Source organism: Eubalaena glacialis, chromosome 5, assembly GCF_028564815.1.
Source record: "Eubalaena glacialis isolate mEubGla1 chromosome 5, mEubGla1.1.hap2.+ XY, whole genome shotgun sequence".
Lineage (NCBI taxonomy): Eukaryota > Metazoa > Chordata > Mammalia > Artiodactyla > Balaenidae > Eubalaena > Eubalaena glacialis.
Window position 1 is genome coordinate 74,470,900 of NC_083720.1, and position 21,439 is coordinate 74,492,338.

The 21,439-nt window shown below is 42.4% G+C and overlaps 1 protein-coding gene across 1 annotated transcript in view; it reads left to right on the plus strand.

The window, feature by feature from the left end:
* The first annotated feature begins 5,690 nt into the window (after positions 1-5,690).
* SPATA18 (spermatogenesis associated 18) overlaps positions 5,691-21,439 on the plus strand; it is a 168,704-nt gene continuing 152,955 nt past the window's right edge. The window contains exons 1-4 of the mRNA XM_061191004.1: positions 5,691-5,777; positions 19,522-19,627; positions 19,760-19,875; positions 21,296-21,408. Of these exons, the coding sequence (XP_061046987.1) occupies positions 5,691-5,777; positions 19,522-19,627; positions 19,760-19,875; positions 21,296-21,408 (422 nt within the window). The remainder of the gene's footprint in view (positions 5,778-19,521; positions 19,628-19,759; positions 19,876-21,295; positions 21,409-21,439) is intronic.

A 21,439-nucleotide genomic window follows, 5' to 3' on the forward strand; every position in this document is an offset into this window, starting at 1 on the left:
AATGAACTATGGTTGTGTCTCTCTCTCCTGAATAGATTGTGAGATGCTAGGGAGAAGGGACTGAGTCTAATTTTGCCTTAGGATTAAGGCAGTTGTTTCCGTCACACTAGAAATTCAGTAAATGTTTATCAAATGTGTTGAAAAGATCTATTTCAACATCCTTCATCCTAGAGACTGTTCTCATGCTGTCCCATGTCCCTCTCCTGAGGTGTTTAAGGGTATCTTATAATGTAGATTATACCCACTGCATCTTTGCATCAGCTTAATGCGTCCTAAGCTCATACCTTCAATGATCATTTTCTCAGAGCCAAGTATTTGCCATGTGTCTAGCGAGCAAAGCTGAAAAGATTGAGGGCAAGGATGCCTTCTTTTTTGAACTAACTAAAATGATGGAATCCTGGGTTGAGAGAGGAGGGGTATCTTGTAGCCCTCAAAAATCACACCAAATCTACTTTTCCCCCCCTGCTAATCTGTATTTGCTACAAATGTTCTATAGTATCAATAGTTTATTTACATGCTAAGGAGATACAGCTGTGATATATTAAAATTTTCCTCATTTTTGTAGTTGAATCAATAGTGGGCATGAAATAATTTTACAGAAAAATTCTGAACTGTTGCACTGAGTAGGGAATGCTTATTGGTATTACACAGGAAACAGCATCCCTGCTTCTGTCCAGTGGGGGGAAGCTTCTTTCCAGTGTGGCAGAGAACAAAAAGATCCAAATGAAGTTGATAGTATGAGAACACAGAGCATTCAGGTTACAGAATGCTGAGTGAATGGACAAATTAGTGTTTTCTACCTACGAGTAGAGACAAAGTGCTTTGGCAATACTACCAGTACAAATTGAATTTAAAGGAAACTTCATGCAATTGGGTCAGCAAAGGCTAAAAGATTTTCTTCAAATAGTAATATAGGCCCTGACCCAAGGCACTGAGATTCTGACACGGACAGCTGTAGGATAAGAATAGCATGGCACACACAGAAGAGGACTGGGGTGCCTGAAAAAGAATCCTGGCCAGAGCAGAACAGATTATGCCTTTAGCCACATTGGCTAAGGGTTTGCAACTGTCCCTAGTGAGGGAGCACTGGAAATTATGATGAGGATCCCACTGTATATCCTTGTAGCTTCCTGCATACAGGTTTCTTACATACAAGCGTGAAAAACACGCACAGATCTCACTATACTGAGAGTGGGTTCCGTCAGTCTTTTGTTGGCTTCTTAAAATCCCAAATTAAAAATATCTCCAGCTAACTGATGTAGGTAAAATATGAACCAGACACAATTAAGGACTTTCAGAAAGCCTATTCCACCCAGATGTTTGACTCTTACACTTCTCTGGATCAAATGGCTCCTGGCTGGATGGTAGAGTTGTGATGCTCTAAGAACAACCAACTGGCTATTAAATTTGCTTTTCTTCTACCTCAATGGGATTATGACATCAGATATGAAGCAGCCAATCATCTCCTTCCTACCTTCTTTCCTCTTTTATTTCTTTTACTTCTGTATCTTTCTGTTAACAATTCAGTTTAACGAACATTTATAGAGGGCTTAGAAAGTGTCACTTGCTGTGCTGAGGATATTAAGCTAAATAAACCTTTTCCCTTTTCTTTAAGAAGCTCACAAGCTTATATAGGATGCAGACAAATAAGTTTAATATAGTATGATAACTTTAACAATATCAACATGTCTAAAGTTAGAGAGAGAAAGTATAAAGAAGAGAGTAATGAGCTTTGTGGGGTTGGAGGAGTTAGGAAGATTTTGTCAGTTTGAGCTGGATTTAAATTAATTAAAAGTGCAACTATCGTGAACCCCCTTGTTTACTTCCTGGAGGTTAGGTATATTAGTTATTCCAGAAAGTCTGCAGATTAAACTGTATGCAAGAAAGAGGCTCAACTTTTGCTGATTGGCTAATGCTCTCAGAATCAAGGCTTGACCTCAACTGAACTGTGAACCAAAAACTGAAACAAAGGGCAAGATTTGCTCAATCCAAACCATAACCAATATGTTAAAAAAAAAAAAAAAGGAAAAATAGCATTAAAGAATGTGAGAACTGTAAGAGACCTTAGAGCTCATCTAGCCCATGTTTTTCATTATATAGAATGGAAAAAACATGAGGCTCAGAATGATTAAAGACTTATGTAAAGTCGTGAGAAGCCACTAACTGGCAGAGTGTGAGATAAAGCAAGAGTATCCATGTTCCAAGTTTATTGTTCTTTCAACTTCTCCATGATACCTGATAGTTTACCAAAAAGAAAGATTTGATTTTTATCTTTTCTTCCCAAATAATTGCCTACTTGATAATATCCTAAAATAATAGAATTGGAACAAAATTTAGAGCATCAAAAGATTCTCCAAATAGTACCTTTACTTAACTGATCTTCTCTTTCATATATACACATAAAATAGACTTTTAAAGCAGAATCTCAAACTTGTTGAGTGCATACTTGTAGTTTGAAGCATATGGATTCTTCTTTAATTAGCAACATCGACTGTTTGCATTCCAGACTCTACCTCTCTCTTAAATTGATTACCATCCTACACCCATAAAAAGCTCTGAGGAGGGGATCATCATTAAGGGCACTTATGAGGATATCCACTTATTGTTACACGTATGCTTGTATCAAGTAACATCACCAGAGAGCTAAGAAATGGGGTGTCAATCGCTTGGCCCTCTCTTTGATGGCATGTGTTCTAGTGTTACCCCCTTGGCATTGATCAAAGGTGACTGCAAGAAACAATCAAATTAAGATTGTTTCTATATTTTCTAAAAAAAAGGGGGGGTTATTAAGGACAGCTTCATCTATGTTGTTCTATACTCTTTGGAAAAGAATAAACATATTTTAGAACTGGTACCAGAAAAATGTGTTTTCATTCAAAAAATTAGTATGTATACTTTCAAAATCAAATAGTACTAATCATACCACCCATTTTCCTTTTTGCCTTGACTACTACAAAGCCCAGAAATAAATGTAAAATAAGGCTCGATCTTAGTACATAAGCTTAAGTTGGGGGCATATTTTTTCCATTAAAAAAATTTCTAAATCTAACAATGATATTTTCTACAAGCCTTTTACTGTAAGCCATCTCAGATCCTCTTTTGGAAGTTTTGGGGGAATAAATAATGAATAAGTATGCATGTCCTTTGTTTTGAGTCCTTAAGAACTATGCTCGTTGTTAGTAAGCATCAAGTTCCTGCTATGGGCAACCATGCTCCAGGATTCTACAGAAACCAAGAAGTGCAGGAAATGACTGGAGGCCTGAAGGGTCTTGAATCTAGCTGTGGGACTCCAGTATTGTAGAGATAAATAACATCAGGTAGCATATTGTAAAGTGATTTCAAAGACCCATTTTATCCTAAGACTCTATAAGTCTATTAAATTAGTAATATGAACATTTGGTCAAAGCATATTCTGTTTTGAGTTGGCTTAAATATTGATATTTTGACTAACATTTTTCTGAAGGTGGTAAAGTTTTTGGGTAACTTTGTTTCTGAGTAAGTTTTCATAAAAGCAGTTTGTGTTCATGGTAGAAATTTGGAAAATCAGAAAAGTATAAAGGAACAAATTAAAATCATCCATAATCATGCCTTCGTTTCATGTTGTATAACGTAACACAATATATATAATTTAGTGTCTGGCTTTTTTCACTTAACATTATGTAGTAAGAATTCCTAGATACTAGATATTCTTCAATAACAAGATTTCTAGTGTGAAAATTTCATTGAATGATTTGCTCAATCATTACCCTATCATTGATTTACATTGTTTCCAACCTAGTTGTCTCTGTTTAATATAATACTGTGATCTACATTCGTCTTAAGAGTGATCATAGCATTTAGGAAGCACTTGCTATAATATATGCCAAGCACTGTGCTAAGTATACTTCACATGAATGATCTTATTTAGTCTCTAATATTCCTGTGAAGTAAGAACTATTTTAAGATGATATAAACAAGGATTAGCAGTTAATTAAAGTGCCCATAGCAAGGAAGAGGATTTAACACAATCTGATATAAGCAAATATTCCAACTTGGTTTTTATTAATAAGTAAATCCGACTGTTCAAAGATTCCAATTGCCTATTAAAATGTACAGTTATTGGCCCTAAGTTAAGAAATCTATGAGATTCTTCCCCATTCCCTTCCTCCTTCTTTATAATTTTTTAAAGGAAGAAAGTCTCTAATGAATAGTGTTTTTTTGTAGTTTAGTAATTGTTATTGCACCATGATAAAATGTGTGTTCTTTTTATATTCCTTAGTTTTTCTCTTTTTGTAGAGATATAATCAAAATAATACATTATGTACAATGATTCAATATTTGTATATTCTGTGAAATGATCACCACAATAAATCTAATTAACATCCATCACCACACATAGTTACAAGTTTGTTTTTTTTTCTTGTGATGAGAACTTTTATAGTTCTTATTTTGTGGTCTATAGAAGATAGTAAGAACATAGGCTCCAGAAATGAGCCTTTCATTTTTATTAGAGGACATTAAAACCATTGTAATTAAGAGAAAAATAAGGGGGTGGCAAAAATTCTGCATTTTAAGGTAGGTGGACATGTGCAATGTTCATGTATTCTCATATACCTGAAAAAAAGGAACTGAATTAAACTAGCTGGCTGAGGCCCTGCTCCACCCGCACTGTTTTAATGAATAGATAAGGATGATTTGCAATCTGCACGTCATTTGATGGCATAGAAAATAAGGGTTCTAAAGTGCTTAATGATGGTTGAAATGGTTTCATTTCTTAAGTGGTTCAAACTATCACTGTGGCTTAATACACCCTTTTGAAATAGCACCAAACCGGCTCTGAACTTGAACAAAGTCTCAATTAGAGAATTCATAATTAAATGAAGCTTTAGAGTGTTAATGATTCTAAAAATAGACCAAATCTTGTTTAAACCTGATTAATTTGTGAACATCCTGGAGCTAACATCTATTTAGCTGGGCACCCACCAAACCCTAGGTGTTAACAAATGAAGAATTAAAGCCTTGAGAAATGAAAGAATAAAGGAAGGACCCAAACAGGTGCTTTCTTCAGAGCCTAACCAAAGACGTCTAGGGAGAAACGACCTTTGCTTTTCTAGACAAGAGGCCTCCAGCTGCCCCCCATCCTACACTGCGGGCGCGTCTCAGCCCACCAGGGGGTAGGGCAGCCGCCATCCGTAGTCTTAGCGTCTTCCAGCCCCTGGCCCAACCCGGAGCCTCACTGGCTTTGGGCACCCTCGCTTTCGACCACCAGCAGCACCACCAGCGGCAGGAGGAAGAGCTTCAGCAGCGGGAGGAACGGCGGCATCGCGCGGGGTCGGAGGGAGGGCGCCTGGGCTGCAGGCGGGCGGAGGGCGCGGCTGGGGTTGGGCGGCGCGCGTACCTAGCAGCCGCGCGCTCACGTCAAGGTTTGTTTCACAATCACCCGGGTGTTTCTGGCCGGGGCTCCGGGCAGCCGCAGCGGAGCCTGGAGACCGCGTGGGGCGGCGGATGAGGTGCGGCGGCTGTGGCCCAGGGCACCCCCCCCCCCCGCGCCCATCCCGGGCTTCCCGAACCCTGCCCCGTCCGACCGGAGAGGGAGGATGGAAACACCAGCCGCGCTCTGAGCCCCTCCGGAAGATAGCACTTTTCCCGCCACATCGCCCCGCGGTCCACGAGCCCGTCTCCCAGGGCGGGGCCGAGCGGAAAAGCGGGCAATGGCGGATAACCTGAGGAAACTGGTCTCCAACGAATCTTTAAGATCGATGCAGGACCAGCTAGAGTCCTGGCTGAGGGAGTACAACGTGAGTCAGGGTGGGAGACCCCCGGGGCTCGCCCCTCCCTCTAGTTCTTCGCACAACCCTCGGCGGGGGCTTCTTAGGACTGGTCTCCGGGTGGCCGCTTTGCCAAGTCCCGCGGTTGTGATTCCTAACTGGGGCCCAGCGTCGGACCCGCATCGCCGGCAAGGAAGGAAAGTGCAGGTTCCCCTTTCTCCGTGCGGCGCTAGGCGGCGCTTGGGTGGCGCAGCCCGCGGAGCAAGGGATTCGGAGTCTGGGAAGAGAGCGCGCATTTTACCCGGCGGTAGCCAAGGACGCTGGCGGCCCTAGCAACGCGAAAACCCTGCGAGCCGCCAGGGTCTGGTCAAGCCTGCCACTCTCCCTCCTATGCCCTCCGCCAGCAGTCTATCATCATACCCCCGACTCGAATTTTTTTTTTTTTTTTTTTTTTACTACGTCCCTCCTCTTGCCTTTCCTCCAGTCTCCCACTCTGGGGATAACTTGTGGTTGTATCAGAAAGGATTTTTATAAAAATACACCCAGGAGTTAGTACCCAGAAATCAGTGAAACGGGCAGTTGTTAACGTTGCGGGTTTCACTTGTGTGCTGGTCAGCATGGCAAGTAAGGCACAGTTTCAACACCAGGGCAGATTTCAGAAGGCCTGTTGCCAAGGCATTTGTAAGCCCATATTCTCTCATCAAACCCAGAAGGGTTCTTCAAATCTCCTTAATCCCCACCCCGACTCCAGCTCCAGTTAATCTCCACCACCCAGAGAGTAGAACTCCAGTGCTGAATTTTGCTTCAGTTGGTCTGTCTTGAAAAGGGGAGTCCTATTTTCACACAGCAAGTAGAACAGGGAGGCAGAAAGAGCTGGGGACATGGAATCAGTCCCCCTAGCTTCTAGGTCTGGCTCTGCATAGAACTAGCTGAATCATTTGGGGCAACTTATTTAACCTCTGGGTCTCAGTACCTCCCCTGCTAAATGGGAGACTGGAATTAGATGATAGGTAAAGTTCCTTTTTAGATCTCAAATTTTTGAGTCTAGATCAGCTTGTTTCTGAAATTCTACCAGGAAAAATGCAACTGGTTGCTGTCATGAGTCCCTGGGCTTTCCTATCCACCCTCTAACCAGGGCTCCTGGGAGGAGGGGAGCTCAAAGCATAGCTACAGCTTTCTCCTTAGCCTTCCTTCCTAGTGTTTACCCCCTTCGCGCACATTTAAAGAACCAGCACTGATTATTCCTTCTCCACCAAGATTGCAAGAAAACTAAAATTCACCTCTAGCACAAAGACTTGGATTCCCCTCACCACCTACCTTTAAAAGTGGCTACTTGTTACGTAGTCTCAGAAGGTTGAGAATAACAAATCCTATACCTGTATTCACCCTTCTTAAAACTCCCTCTTACAAAAAAAAATGTTTTTCTTGCTTGTGGTCTAAATTAACTCGGAATATTAAAAAGTGTATTCAGTTTGTCACTAGACAACATTTAACACAAATGATACTGGTAGTGGCTGGACCGAACTAAATGGTTGCTTTGAAAATACCTGTAAGTACTGAGAAATGCCAAAGTTTATTGCACTTTCCCTTCTCACTGACACTGGTGCGTCCCATTCCTCTGTTCTCACTGAAACCATTTTAATCTAGATTCTTCACCTGTCCCACCCCGCCCCCTAACACACACACACACACACAAGAATAGTAGAGACTGCACTCTAAGAGATCAATGGCTTTCCAAATTTTGTGGCCATTCCATGGGCAACATCATTTCTCTTCAACTCTTTGGCGTTTCTGTCACATTTGACTCTCGACACCCCTATTCTTCTAAGGCTCTAATAATTTGTCTCCTTGCCTCACCCACTCCCCTCTTGTAACTGTTCTTCAAGGGCCAGACTTCAGAAATCTTCTCTTCTACCTCTGTTCCTGCTTCATCTCTTACTCCTATGCTGATCATCTCACATCTATATTCAGGTCCTATTCTCATCTGAGCTCTCTCTTCTCCAATTGTACATTGGACATTTTCAGTTGTGCTATTGTCATCTCAAAGTCAAATCAGTCTAAGACTGACCCTAGCCTCTCCCATGCCCCAAACACCAACTTCTTTCCTCACATAATAGTCTTTACCATGACATACTCCGCTTTCTCCTCACCAGCAGAATCTGTGGGTACCAGTTGTAAATTCGTGCAGAACCGGATCACTTTCCACCACCCCTGCTGCTGCAACCCTTGTCCACCTTTGGTCATCTTTTATTTGGATCATTAAAAAAATAACCCAAAGTGATTCTTCTAAATGTCAAGTCAGATCAAGTTACTCCTCTGGCAAAACTCTCCAAACTTCCTGTCTCAGAAAAAGAGTTCCTACAATGGCCATCAAGCTCCTATACAACTGTGGTCCTTTAAATTCTGTGACATCATCTCTTACCCTCTCCCTTGCTCAACCACTCCAGCAATACTTGCAGCCTTAGAGCAAAGCTGTCCAACAGAACTTTCCATGATGACAGACATGTTCTGTATCTATATCTATATCCATATCTATACCTATATCTGCACTGTCCAATATGGTGGCCATTGGGCACTTGAAATCTGGCAAGTGCAAACTGAGGAACTGAATTTTTAACTTCACTGAAGTCTAATTAAATTTAAATAGTCACATATGGCCAGTGGCGACTGTATTGGACAGAGCTGTTCTAGAACACACCAGCCATGCTCCAGCTTCAGGGCATTTTGCACTCACTGTTCCCCTCTGCCTGGAAAGGTTTTCATCCATTGATATTTCATCCATTGATATTTCATCCATTCCCATCCCCTCTGCCTTCATCCGGGCATCCACCATCTCATGCACAGCCTGTTTCCTTGATATGTTGGCCGAAACAGTAAGTTCTTTAAAAATGTAATTTTCTGCCCCAAAGCCTTTGTATTTTACTTGTTTTTTATATTAAAACATCTACCAATCTTCTGGGCCTTAGGCAAAACTGCTTCTTGCTTGATTTTTTTTTTTTTTTTGACAAATCTTGATGTTTTCAACATTTAGATATTTTTTTTAAAAATTTATTTATTTATTTATTTTTGGCTGTGTTGGGTCTTCGTTTCTGTGCGAGGGCTTTCTCCAGTTGTGGCAAGTGGGGGCCACTCTTCATCGCGGTGCGCGGGCCTCTCACTATCGTGGCCTCTTTTGTTGCGGAGCACAGGCTCCAGACGCGCAGGCTCAGTAGTTGTGGCTCACGGGCCTAGTTGCTCCGTGGCACGTGGGATCTTCCCAGACCAGGGCTCGAACCCGTGTCCCCTGCATTAGCAGGCAGACTCTCAACCACTGCGCCACCAGGGAAGCCCTTGATTTTTTTTTTAAAGTTATATTTATCTTAAAAAACTTCAAGAAGAAATATTTTTCAACCGCCCCAGTGAGAAACAAATCCTAAAAATAACAGCAAGCATCACCACCTCATTTTCTTTTAGCTATTAAAGAGATGCTGAATTATTGCATTACTTGGCCTTTAAAACTTGGATTCCACTGGAGGATGAGGGACAGGTTGGGGTAAACACATAACTCGCAGAGTTGGTTTTCCTCCTTTGTGGTTATAGAGCATTCCTTCTTGTTTAACCGCGAACTCAGCCAATTATTAAGCATTTAATAATTCATTCAACAAATGGTTACTGGGACTTCCCTGGCAGGTCCAGTGGTTAAGACTCTGCACTTCCAATGCAGGGGGCATGGGTTAGATCCCTGGTCAGGGAACTAAGATCCCACATGCAGCACGGTGTGGTCAGAAAAAAAAAAACAAACAAAACCCAAAAAACAAATGGTTACTTAGCTTCTGGTATGTGTAAAGGGTTTGGGTCAGACACTCTATATAAATGTACACTGCACACTTCTTGCAGTGTACATTTATTCATTCAAAAAAAATTTTTTTTTTTCAGAGTTTACGATGTGTGTGTCTGTTCTAGGTGCTGGGAATAGAAATGTCAGCTGCATCTTAATGATGCAACCGGAGAAGAGGTTGAAGGATAGGGGAAACAGCATGTGCAAGAAGCAGGGAGCATGAAAAAGCTAGCATATCTAGGGTGACCGTGAATACTTCCAGGCAGGGAGCCGACGTGAGGCCGAGGAGGCGGGGTGTTGGGGGCCAGAGGATGGGGGGCCTTGGGTAGTGTGTTAAGGAGTTTGGACTTTATCATGAGGGCAATGGGGAGAAACTAAAAGCATTACGCAGGGAGGAGTCATGTTTGTATTGTGTTCAGGAAAGGTTGCTCTAGCTGTTCTATTATGAGAAAATTGGAAACCCTAGGGAGAACGGTCGGGGCTTAGCAAGACTTTAGGCAAGAGATTATATAAATCAGCTCCTTGTAAACTACTCTGGCACATTTAGTAAACAAGGTCAAAGACTCTGAAGATGGTCTTTAAGGTTTATGTAAGAGTGTGCGGCTCCAAATGCCTCTGATTTATCAAGCAACATCTGTATGGTTTTATTGGTTAATTCTTTCAAAGGGTCAAATAACCACCCATGCAGAAATGGATTCTGATTACCTAATTACTCCCTAGAGATGTCAAGATGAGAAGAGAGATTAACCTCCTTATAATGTTAGCAGTACCGGGAGAAGATCAACTCTGGGCTGAAACTCGCCTCCCTCTGAAATGCTTTTGTTTAGACTCAGAGTCCTGTGGACCAAGAAGTTAACTTTGGTCAGATTCTCTGAGATTTATTACTTTTAAAAATGTACTCTATGGAGAAATGGTAAGAGCTTAATACCACTGATAACCCCATCCCTAAGATAGGACACGATTACATTTCTTAAGTAAAATAATAGACACCAGGACACTACACTCTGGACACTTCTGATTATTTGATATATAAGTGGGGATAGTAGGGAGGGCTGATTATGCTTCCTCTTGCATTACTCTCCTCTTGTGCTATAGAAATCTGTACTAACAAGTGAAAACAGTATATTAAATATCAGAACATAAAAAAAGAGCTCTTAAAGAGGTGTCTCCTCTGCTTGTTTTAGAATAATCTTTGTGGTTGAAATAGAGGCTGCCTTTATGCCAAAGTATGCCTGCTTCTTGGTACACAAGGTTGTTGTCGTTGCTATGGTGTCTTCAACCAGATTCCCTGCCCTCCTTTACCCCTCCCCTTCTACATTCTTGAGGATTCATTCTAATTAGTAAATTTATAGAGAACATTTTTCTTCCTTTCAGGACCTTTATCTTTTTACTAACCAGTAATGAATAAATGTCAAACCTTAGTGTCTCAACAAAATGAGATTTATTTCCCATTCATGCAAAGCCTGATGGCAGCTCTCTCATTGGTCACTGGCTCAGATTCAGGTGCCTTCCGTCAGGTGGAGCAACCACTCATTACGGGACCTCGAAGGTTCTGCAGGGTAAGAGACGGAGTGGAGAACTTGCACTGCTCGTACATTATACACGTCCCCTGCACTCATTGTCCTGTGGGCAGAATTAGTTATGTGGCTCCCATCTAATTGTAAGGGAGCCTGAGAAATGTGGAAAAGCACGTGGAATATTTAATTGGTGCTACCCCTTCTGCCATAGTTACTAATGATGAGTCCATGGCTACAAAAATAATTGACAAGTGATTAAGGAAGATTATTTTCTTTTTAACAAAGAGGCTATCAACTTTTTCATTTGACTTTTCTTATTTTCATCTTGGGCAAACTGGTTAATGTAAACATCACCGTTGTTTAATGTTTAAGGAGAAGAAGTAATGAAAAAAGTCCAGTAGGAATATTAACTATGGGTCAAGATAATAAAATCCCATGGAGAAGTCTAAACAGAAGCTTTTCCTAAACCGTTGGGGTGTACATAAGCCTACTTTTTCTTATATCTAAAATTCAGGACTTCAGTTTAAAAACTTTTTTGTGGAGGCAGTGGTGTGTGGCCGGCAAGGTCAGCCATGATGTAGAACAGATGGTTGATTTTGGAATAGGGCTGCTTGAAAGACTGCCCACATATGGGACTGTACTTCCCTAGAGAAGAGGTTATAGCCTGTTATAACCAGGATTTTTGTTTTTACTTTGTAGCGTACTACATTAAAAAATTTTTTTTGAGGTATAATTGATGTACAATATTATATAAGTTTCAGGTGTACAACATAGTGATTCACAATTTTTAGAGGTTATACTCCATTATAATTATAAAATATTGGCTATATTCCCTGTGCTGTACAATATATCCTTGTAGCTTATTTATTTTATACATAGTAGTTTGTACCTCTTCATCCCCTATAACCAGCATTTAAAGAGCCCTTGAAAGCCTTCAAAGCACTCTTCATGCATTATTGCCTTTAAACTTTGTAAGAACCTATGAAATATCAGGCTTTATTTTCTACATTTTACAGATGAGAAAACCAAACCCCAGGAGGGCAGCTTGCTTGCCCAAGGTCACTCCGCTAGAAAGGGTGGAACTTGGATTTGAATCTAGGTCTTTTGCTTGTCAAGTCCATTCTCTTATCTCCTACAGAAGGAGGGACGGTATAAGGACACTCCACTTGAAGGATGTCTGTTTCCTGCCATCCTTCCCCTGCCCACTCCCCCAAGAATAAATACCCTGAACAGCGGGGGCGGGGAACAGGGAAAGAAGGTAAAAATTAGGGCTTTGCTTTCCATGTGTGACTTTCCAGGGCCAGCCGCAAGGACCTGCGAAATGCCGCCCCTCAGACTAGACTCCACCTACTTCCTACTGATCATCTCTTTCCCTTGCTCATCTACATATTCCCTAATTGGCAGGTTTGGAGATGGTATCCTTGTTGTATGTAAAATGAGGTTTGTTTTTTTTTTTTTAAAAAAAGAAAAGTATTTTAAAAATTAAAATGTCAGGCAAATCATTTAATGTTGTGGTAGCATTCATAGTTTAAAGGAATATTGTGATGAACCCTTTGGCACAATTTAATTCTTATCTAATATAGATGAAGCATATTTTGTGTATACGAGATTAAAATTTCTCAAAGTGGAAATAACTGTGTTTTGTACTAAAATTGATAGATTTGAATAGCTTTTCAAACTGAAGTTGGCAAGTTGATTAAACATATTTAGTGGTAAATTTTATTATTTTGGGGTGAAACATCTTCTCTCTTTTTCATGTTGTGGAGGTGATTCGAGTTAGGAATAGAATAGTGGGTATGAGAGAACCATTGATAGAGGCTGGGATGATCAGGCTCTCATGAGAAGAAATGTTAATAAGGTCAAGATTGCTCAGAAGTAAAGGAAGTGAAAGGGATCAAAGGAATGGTGGTCAAGCTGGTGCACACGTCACATGTACAATGGCAAAGCAGGATGGTGGCTGGATTGGAGAGGGTCGCTGGAGGAATAAGGCTGTGTAAGTGGTGGGGAGGCAGTTTATGAAGGACCTTGGCAATTAGGCAACACTTAGGCTCAGTGGGTTAGGACCTTTGGTTTGGGCAAGAGAGTGGTGACACTGAAGGGATGGGAACAAAGCCCCTGTCCTCTTGCTCTCCTTCCCCACACTACGAAACTTCTTAAAAGAATAATCTGTCTTCATTGCCTCTGCTGTTTAACTCCCATTTGTTCCTCAACCTGGAATAATCTGGAACAACACCAAGCACCACTGCCCCTGCATCATTCCGTCATAACTGCTCTCACGATGGTCACTAAAAGCCACCTGATGGTCAGTCACATCCAATCTTTTTTTTTTCCACAGTCCTTATCTCCTTGATTTCTCTGCAGCAATTGACACATCTTATCCAATTTTATGGCTTTAGCTCCTTCCCAGATGCTGGCGACTCCCAGATTTATCTCTAGCTTGGGCTTTTCTCCAGAGCTCCTGACCTGAGTGGCCAGCCACCTGCCTTCCAGACAGCTCTACATGGATGTCCACATCCTCTGACCCAACATGAACCAAACGGGACTAGTTACCCTCCCTCCAGTCTTGCCGGTTCTCCACTTGTGGCCTCTGGTTAGGCAATGGCATCACAATCTCCCCTGTGGCCCAACTCAGAAACCCGGGCGCCCTCCCTCCCCATCACACCTCGCCAATGGGTTCATCAAGCCCTGAGGATTCCACCTTTTAAAGGTCTCAAATATCTCCTCCCTTTCCCCTTTAGCTGCTATCGCTCTTATTCAAACTCCAACCATTTCTTATATATGTGGGAAAACCAACTTCTAGGATATGTTTAAGGCAGATCTCAAGTGAACTTTATAGCAATAATGCCTACAGCCGCGGGGAGAAGACGCACTGGCATAGCAGCTGCTTGCTGTGCACAGAATTCTGTCCCTAACAACTCATAGTATTTTTATAGCCGTCACGGTTACAAAAGGAGGCTAGTAGCCCATCTCTGTTGCACAGGGGTTTGTAGCTTCAAAAGAAAACTTTTTAAAAAAAATGTTAATAATGCTGGTGGTTATATTCCGGAATGTTCTACTCCTTTCTCTTACCTCTAGCTTTCCTATTTTCATGAAGCAACTAGAATAAGTTTGAAGTTTACTTGTTTAAGTTCCACACCTGCAACATGGCATATTCCTATTGATTTCCTGCCTTGCCCCATGCCCCTCTCCAGTCCAATTTTTATACAGCTGTACAGGGGATCGTTTTGGGGGGCTCCTCATTCCCCATACCAGTGATTCTCAATGCAGGCAAAGCCCTATGCCCTGGGACAGTGTTTTTAAAACTTACCCATAGAAATGAATGCATTTTACATCACGACAGAGCACACATACACCCTTATATAACTGAAGTAAAGTTTCATAAATAATTCTTATCTTTAGTAACTGTGATATACTCTGTTTTCTTTTTCATTAATTTTTTTAGGGGGAGCTGGGTGAGACTCACTAAATCAATGTCACTCCCCATTAATGCTGTGGTCTTGGTTACACCTACAAATCATCTAGAAAGCTTTTTAAGCTTTCTAATGCCCAGATCCCACACTAGGGCAATTAGAATTTTTAAGAGTGGGAGCCCACAAGGCTCCTCGGGTGAAGGCTTTCCTGAATCTTCCTGGCTTCTTACCACTTTCTCCTTTGAGCCTCACCTCTGAATTCTGGACCTACCTTTATTATAGCACGCAGTACTCGATTTTGCATTCATTTACATGTTTATCTGAGACTATAAATTCCTTGGGGACACGAGACTATCTTGGGTCCCTAGCACCCAGCACACCGTAGCCTCCTCCATAAAGATTTGCTGAGAACATAAATGCATGAGTGAAGCAGAGAATAAACCATCTTCTTTGGCTTCCTCTTTCTTCATCCTTCTTTCTGGCTGTCCTCTTCTTTCTTACTGCTCTGGCTTTGTTTTTCATTCACTGGCCCCTCTTCCTCAGCCCACTTCTGAAACAGTCAAATTGCCCTCTGCCCCGCCCTCAGCCCCCTCCCCACTCTCCCCTCTGTGCACGTGGCTTCCATTCTTCCTCTGCTGGAGGCTCCCAAAGCCGCACCTCTAACCCTCACCTCTTTTCTGAGATCCAGATGACTTTCCAACGGCTTTTGGTAAAGCCTCATGTTAGAGAGCTCGGCTCCAGTTCCAGAAGCTGCAAGGATGGGTTTAGGTTCCACCTGAACCACCATGTCTTCCAAATTACTTAAGAGCTTTGTTTTCCTCATTAGTGAATTCGAGATGATGGATGGTGTCCAATTTGTAGGGTTGTTTTGAGGATTAAATGAAACGTTTAAACATGTATTTAAAGCTCTTAGTGCAGTGCCTGGCTGGCAAAGGGTAGGTGCTCAGTAATGGTTACGTACTCTCACCAGACATCTCTATTTGAAGCTCCTTCAAACCCTTTAAACTGTCTGAAAACAGTATCTTCCCTCTCATACCTCTTACCTGTTTCCAAACATCCTGACTTCCTCCTCAGGTAATGCTAGACTCAGTGGGACCTTGCCTGATACAGATGTAATTTGGGGGCTGGGAAGGACTCTTAGGGGACCCTTGTCATTGCCGCAGCTCTCAGCATCTCTCAGCCAGACAGCTACTACCGTCTCACAGGACTCGCTCTCTAATCCAAATTATCTGGTCTGTTCCTGCCAGAGTAATTCTTGTAAAATCAAAGCAAATCTTCCACTTGCCCTATTAAACTTTTCAGTGATGGGATAAAGCTCAAAGCCCTTCACGTGGCAAATAAAGTCCTTCATTACCTGGTCGCTGGACCCTGCATTCCCTTCTCCTGTATAGTATGCCTTACTGCTTCTTGCCTTGGTACCTGATGTTTTTTGTTTTGAAGTGTCCTAACCTCTTACCCTCACCCCTCACCAGCGTGTATTTTGCTCCCTCTACAGCTCATTGTCTTCCTAGAGCATTTAATAAACGCTAAGGGAATTATTTATCCTCTGTGTGTTTCCCATTCTCCATCCTGCTTCCCCAGCTGGTGAGCTCATTGACAGCAGGCAACTTTTTATTTTTTAATGTAGTTTTGTTTCCTGAGCTGCCAGCCCAAGGCTTACAAATTAAAGGAACTCAGTGATTTATGAATGAATGAGCTTTGGAATTAGGAGACAATATAATTAGTTCATATCCTTGCTCTATTTATCTTGTGGGAGTAATTGTTTGGTAGAGTACTGTGACTCTATTGCAAGTTGAGTGTCTTGTGCAATGCTTTGTGTTAGAAACAGCAGCATGTTGTGACATGTCTTGGGATCAGGAACTGTCTGATGTGGTATATTCTCTTCTGTTATTTCAGTCGTGTGTACAAACTCATTTGACAAACATTGAGCCCCTACTTTGTATCAGGCATTGGGCATAGCACAGGAACATATAGTAATAATACTACAATAATGCTAATTATTACATACCTCCTCTACTTTGTACCTAAGTTAGCTGGTGAGATCAACCACCTTCTAAATACGAGTAAATGGAAGCTCATATTTAAAATGTCCTTTCTAAGAGAAAAAGCTAATAAGTGGAGAACTGGATCTGAACCATGGTCTGCCCTATTACTCAGTTCATTGCTCCATTCAGTTCCGTGTAGTGCCTCGCAGGTACCAACTGTTGAACATCTTTTGCCTTTAAAGTCCGGAACGTGCATTATTTTGATTTAATTCTCCTAACACTCTGCAAGGCTTTATCCCATTTTCCTGGATAGGAAATGGGATCGGAGAGGTTAAATAACCTGTGCAGGATCACACAGGACTGTGGCAGGTAGCAGAGCTGAGATACTCAGGTCTGCTTGACTCCCAAGCCCCTTCTCTGTCCACTTAGCACATGGCATGATCTAGCCAGAGGGCAAATGGCTGTAAGTGGGGAAGTGAAGTTCACTGTGGTAAGTGCAGGAATAAAACAGCAAGGACAAGGAGCTGCTGATTCAACGAGGAAGGAATGGAGAGAGCTGTTCAGGCTGTGGGTTTCATATGTTCTGATCATGTCAATAACAGCAAGGACAAGGAGCTGCTGATTCAATGAGGAAGGAATGGAGAGAGCTGTTCAGGCTGTGGGTTCCATATGTTCTGATCATGTCAATATTATGCTAAGTCACTCACTTGCTCACTCATTCATCAAATATTTTGGGCCTTTCGATTTGCTATGGATACTAGTGATGATTGATACAAACATGAGAAAGACAAAGTCTTTAAAAAAACTCATAGTCAAAACCAAACCAGGGAATTCCCTGGCGGTCCAGTGGTTAGGATTCTGCACTTCCACTACAGGGGGCCCAGGTTCGATCCCTGGTCGGGGAACTAAGATCTCCCAAACCGTGCGGCGCGACCAAACAAAAAACAAACAAAAGAACCCCAACCCAAACCAAACCCAAACAAAAAAACTTAGTCTTGGCAGGAGAAGGGGATAGAAAGATGAGACAGAAGAAGAAATGGCCACAACAGAAATCAATGCTACAACAGAGCTAGTCCCCAGGTGCCGTTAACCAGGCATGGAAGGTAAACCAGCAGCTGCCTCTCAGTTACAACGAGTCCATTCCATCTGGACTGCTTAACAGGCCTCCTGGGTCCTCCAGGATCTGTCCTGCCAACCTCTCTGACCACCTGTCCTCTGCCACATGTACCTACTTCTGGTTCAAGTTTGCCAGACTTCTTCCTGCCGTTGGGCCTTTACCCTTGCTATTCCCACAGCCCGGCCTGCTCTTTCTCTGCTGCTCTGCAACCGGAACTTAGCTCCAGTGTCTCGTCCTCAGAGAGGCCTCCCTGAGTGCCCTCCTCATTCACACTTTGTCACATCATCGAGTCCTTCTCTTCCTCCTCCCGGCACGGATCATGATCCAGAAGTCACTATAGTTTAGTAGTTAAGAGCATGGGCTCTGAAACCAGGTCTCAGTTCTGGCATTTTACTAAAGTAACCTTGGCCATGTTATTTAACCTCTCTGGGTCTCAGTTTTCTCATTTGAAAATGGGGATGATGACAAAGGCCCTCCTAATCTCCTAGAGTACTATAGTGGGGTTAACTGAGTTTACGTATGTAAAGCATTAACAGTGCCTGGCACTTAGGGGGGATGTAATAAAGCCAAAGTGAGTGAATTGTCTCATTTTCATTCATCAACCCAATACACATTGAGTTTGAATATATAGAGACAACAGAATGCAGGGCTGGGAATGCAACAGTGAACAGGCCAGGCATATCCTCTGTCCACAAGAGCTTACTGCCTGTCTGAACCATTTCCCTTGTTGACACAGATCTGCATTTTACTTGTAAACTTTAACTAGAGGTCATCTGAAACTTTCCTCTTCATTCCAGTTTCTAGCTCCCACTTCCTGTCTCGGGATTCGTAGTGCCCAGAAGGTACCCCCTGCTAGTGCCTTATTATGGCTTGAGGTCACACATAAATGTATGCATTTTTACACCCACACAATTTGTTGCCTGTAGTTGTGTTCATTTCTTTGGAGTTAGAATCAGTTAGAGGTTTGGCTAACGAGGAATTGGTGAAAGGTCACCAAGGAGATGAGAAAAGCAGAAAAAGAGCTGAGAGGTCTACCTCTTGGCTTCTTCTTTCTGGGGACAGACTTTCCCCAAGTCTGCCTAATTTCTTCTCATCTAGATTTCACTTTGTCTTGGAAGCCTTCCCTGACTTTCTAAGACAATGGGCTCTTGAATAGACCTTGCGCTCATCCCTATAGTAAGACTTTATTCCACTGCAGGGTAACTGTCTACTCTCCTTTCTCCCCCACTTGTCTGGCTCGCCATATGGCCTGGGCCATCTTTTTGGTCTTATTCTCCATTGTATCCTCAAACCAGCAATACCTTCTTATTGTTAGCAAGTAGTGCCCTTTATGCACGTATTGAACTTAGGTAGAAGATAAGAACCAGTAAAGTGGGTAAATTAGGAGGCAGTGATTTATATTGTGTTACAAAAGGACTATTTACTTTTAAAAGAAGTTTTTGCAGGGTTCCATTGAGTAGGGAGTCAGGGTTATTGCTATAAAAACAACCCCCAGGTTTCAGTGGCTTAATGCCCACCAAAAAACTTTCTCAGTGATGTGACAGTTCAATTCAAGTTTTCAGTTAGCAACCTTCTAAATCCTGTGGCTCCACCATCCCTTATGCCCTTGGGGTCCTCTGCTGGGTCCTCTGCATTTGGCTAGTAGATGGGGGGAGACAGGAAGAAGATGATCATTCAGGACAATCACATTACTTCCCATCCTAATAGGAACTGGTTTGCATGGCTGCACCGACCGCTAGGGAAGCTGGGGAAAGCAGTCTAGTGGGTGCCCAGGAGGAGAGGGAAGTGTGTTTTGTGAGCACACATCAGTCTCTGCCCTGGGAGCATACCAGAGCCACTGGCCCTTGTGTAAAGTGAAGTGCTTGTCCACCTGCTGTGGGTCCCAGAATAAGGAAATTGCACTGATGTCTACTGTTCTGGCGTTGCAGACGAACTCATGTGATCAAAATCTAAATCATTGCCTCGAACTCATTGAACAAGTCGCCGAAGTGCAGAGACAACTCTTTGGGATCTTCACTACAGCAGCCCAAGAAGGTGAGAATGGCCCATGCATCCCCCTCCGGTTCTCCCGTCTTTGCTTTCTTTTCTTTGTCCCTTCTCTGTGCTCTCTGACTGGGTTGGTGTGGTTGGATTTCTCTCACTGACCTGATTTGTGGATTCTTCTAGGAGGACATTATGATGGTGTGGAAACAATCAAATCGCGTCTTTTGCCTTGGCTGGAGGCCTCCTTTACTGCTGCTTCCCTAGGAAAACCTGTCGACAGCAAGGTGTCCTCTCTACAGGTAGGGATGCTAAAGGATCCTCCTAGGTGTTCAGCACCTGATCAGGCTCTGGGGACTCAAACATATGTAAGATATGGTTTTTACCTAGTGAGGGGCTCAACTCTAGTTAGTGAATTGAGACACGGGTCGAAAAGGTGAGTTTCTGTATACAATATACGTGGCATAATGGATTAAGCTTTCTCCTAAGACAGATCGGCATTAAAATCTCAGCCTTGCCTACTTACTGGTGGTATGGCTTCAGGCAATTCAATAAGCCCCTGCTTCCTCAGCTGTGAAAAGGTCCTGGTGATGATCTGCATCTGGGACACTGCTGGGCCCACACTAGGCACTAAATAGTAACTTTTAAACAACAAGTTAGCCACCCAGACAGGGTACCACCGGGCGGGGTCAGAAGAGAAAGAGATCATTAGATGGGGGAAAGCTCAGTATTCTGAAAGAGTGAAATAAAACTAATTGGAAACTTCCAAGATAAGAAGAAAACTCAATTCTGGTAGACTGATCATGAGTGTCATTATTTGTGATTGATGTTGGTGGTTTCCATGCGACAGTGGCAGTGTTTTAACAGTTGAGGACCAGACTAGAAAGAGAAATGCATACTTTGCTTAAGGCGCTGGTATCACTATGTCTGGATAGGCAAAACATTTGTAACCTTGATTTTAAATGTTTATATGGATTTACATAAATTCCTTTCAAAAACTGAACCATTTAGAGCAGGCCGTTCTAAGCAAGAGGGCCTTATGAGGTAGTGGCCAAAGGATTCCTGCTTAGAGGTCACTGGACAGAATCCTAGTGTATCTTCTATGGTCCTGGGTAGGTTGTCCAACCTGTTAGGTCTCAGTTTCCTCATCTGTTATATGGAAACAATGCTTTTGCTGACCTAACAGGGTCACTGTGAGAGTTAAACGTGATAAACCTGCGAAACAACTTACATGTAGTAAGGGCTCTGGAGACATCAGTTGTTATTAAACAAATTTTTTTTATGTGGGGATTTTCATACGCCTCTTAGATTTTTACCCCCTGTGGATGTTATTTTGGGTATAAAGATGTAGGATGATATTTCACTGTCTTTTTAAAAAATCTGAGGTATCATTTACCTGTAGTGAAAACCATAGGTTGGTGAATTTTGACAAATGGATATATTCTTGTAAGTCACACCACTATGGAGATATAAAACATTTCCATCACTTCAGAGCATTCCCTTGTGCCACTTCCCAGTCCCCTCCTTCCACCCTCAGGGCAACCACTCTTCTGATTTTTATCACTCTCCACTAATTTTGCCTGCATGGGAAATTCATGAAGATGGAACTATACATTACGTGCTCTTTTGTACTTGACTTCTTTTGTCCAGGGTAATGTTTTTGCAATCTGCCCATGCGGTTTCATGTATTCAGACTCTGTTTTGATTTGTGTACCATTCCAGGACACGTTTGATAAGGACGGACCTAAAGAGTCTGGCGCTCGGGATCGGGACATACAACAATTAGATGCTGATTTGAATGCAACTCGTCATCAACTCAACCAGGTTCAAGACGAGTAAGAGGAATGCAAGTTATTTGCTTCCAAA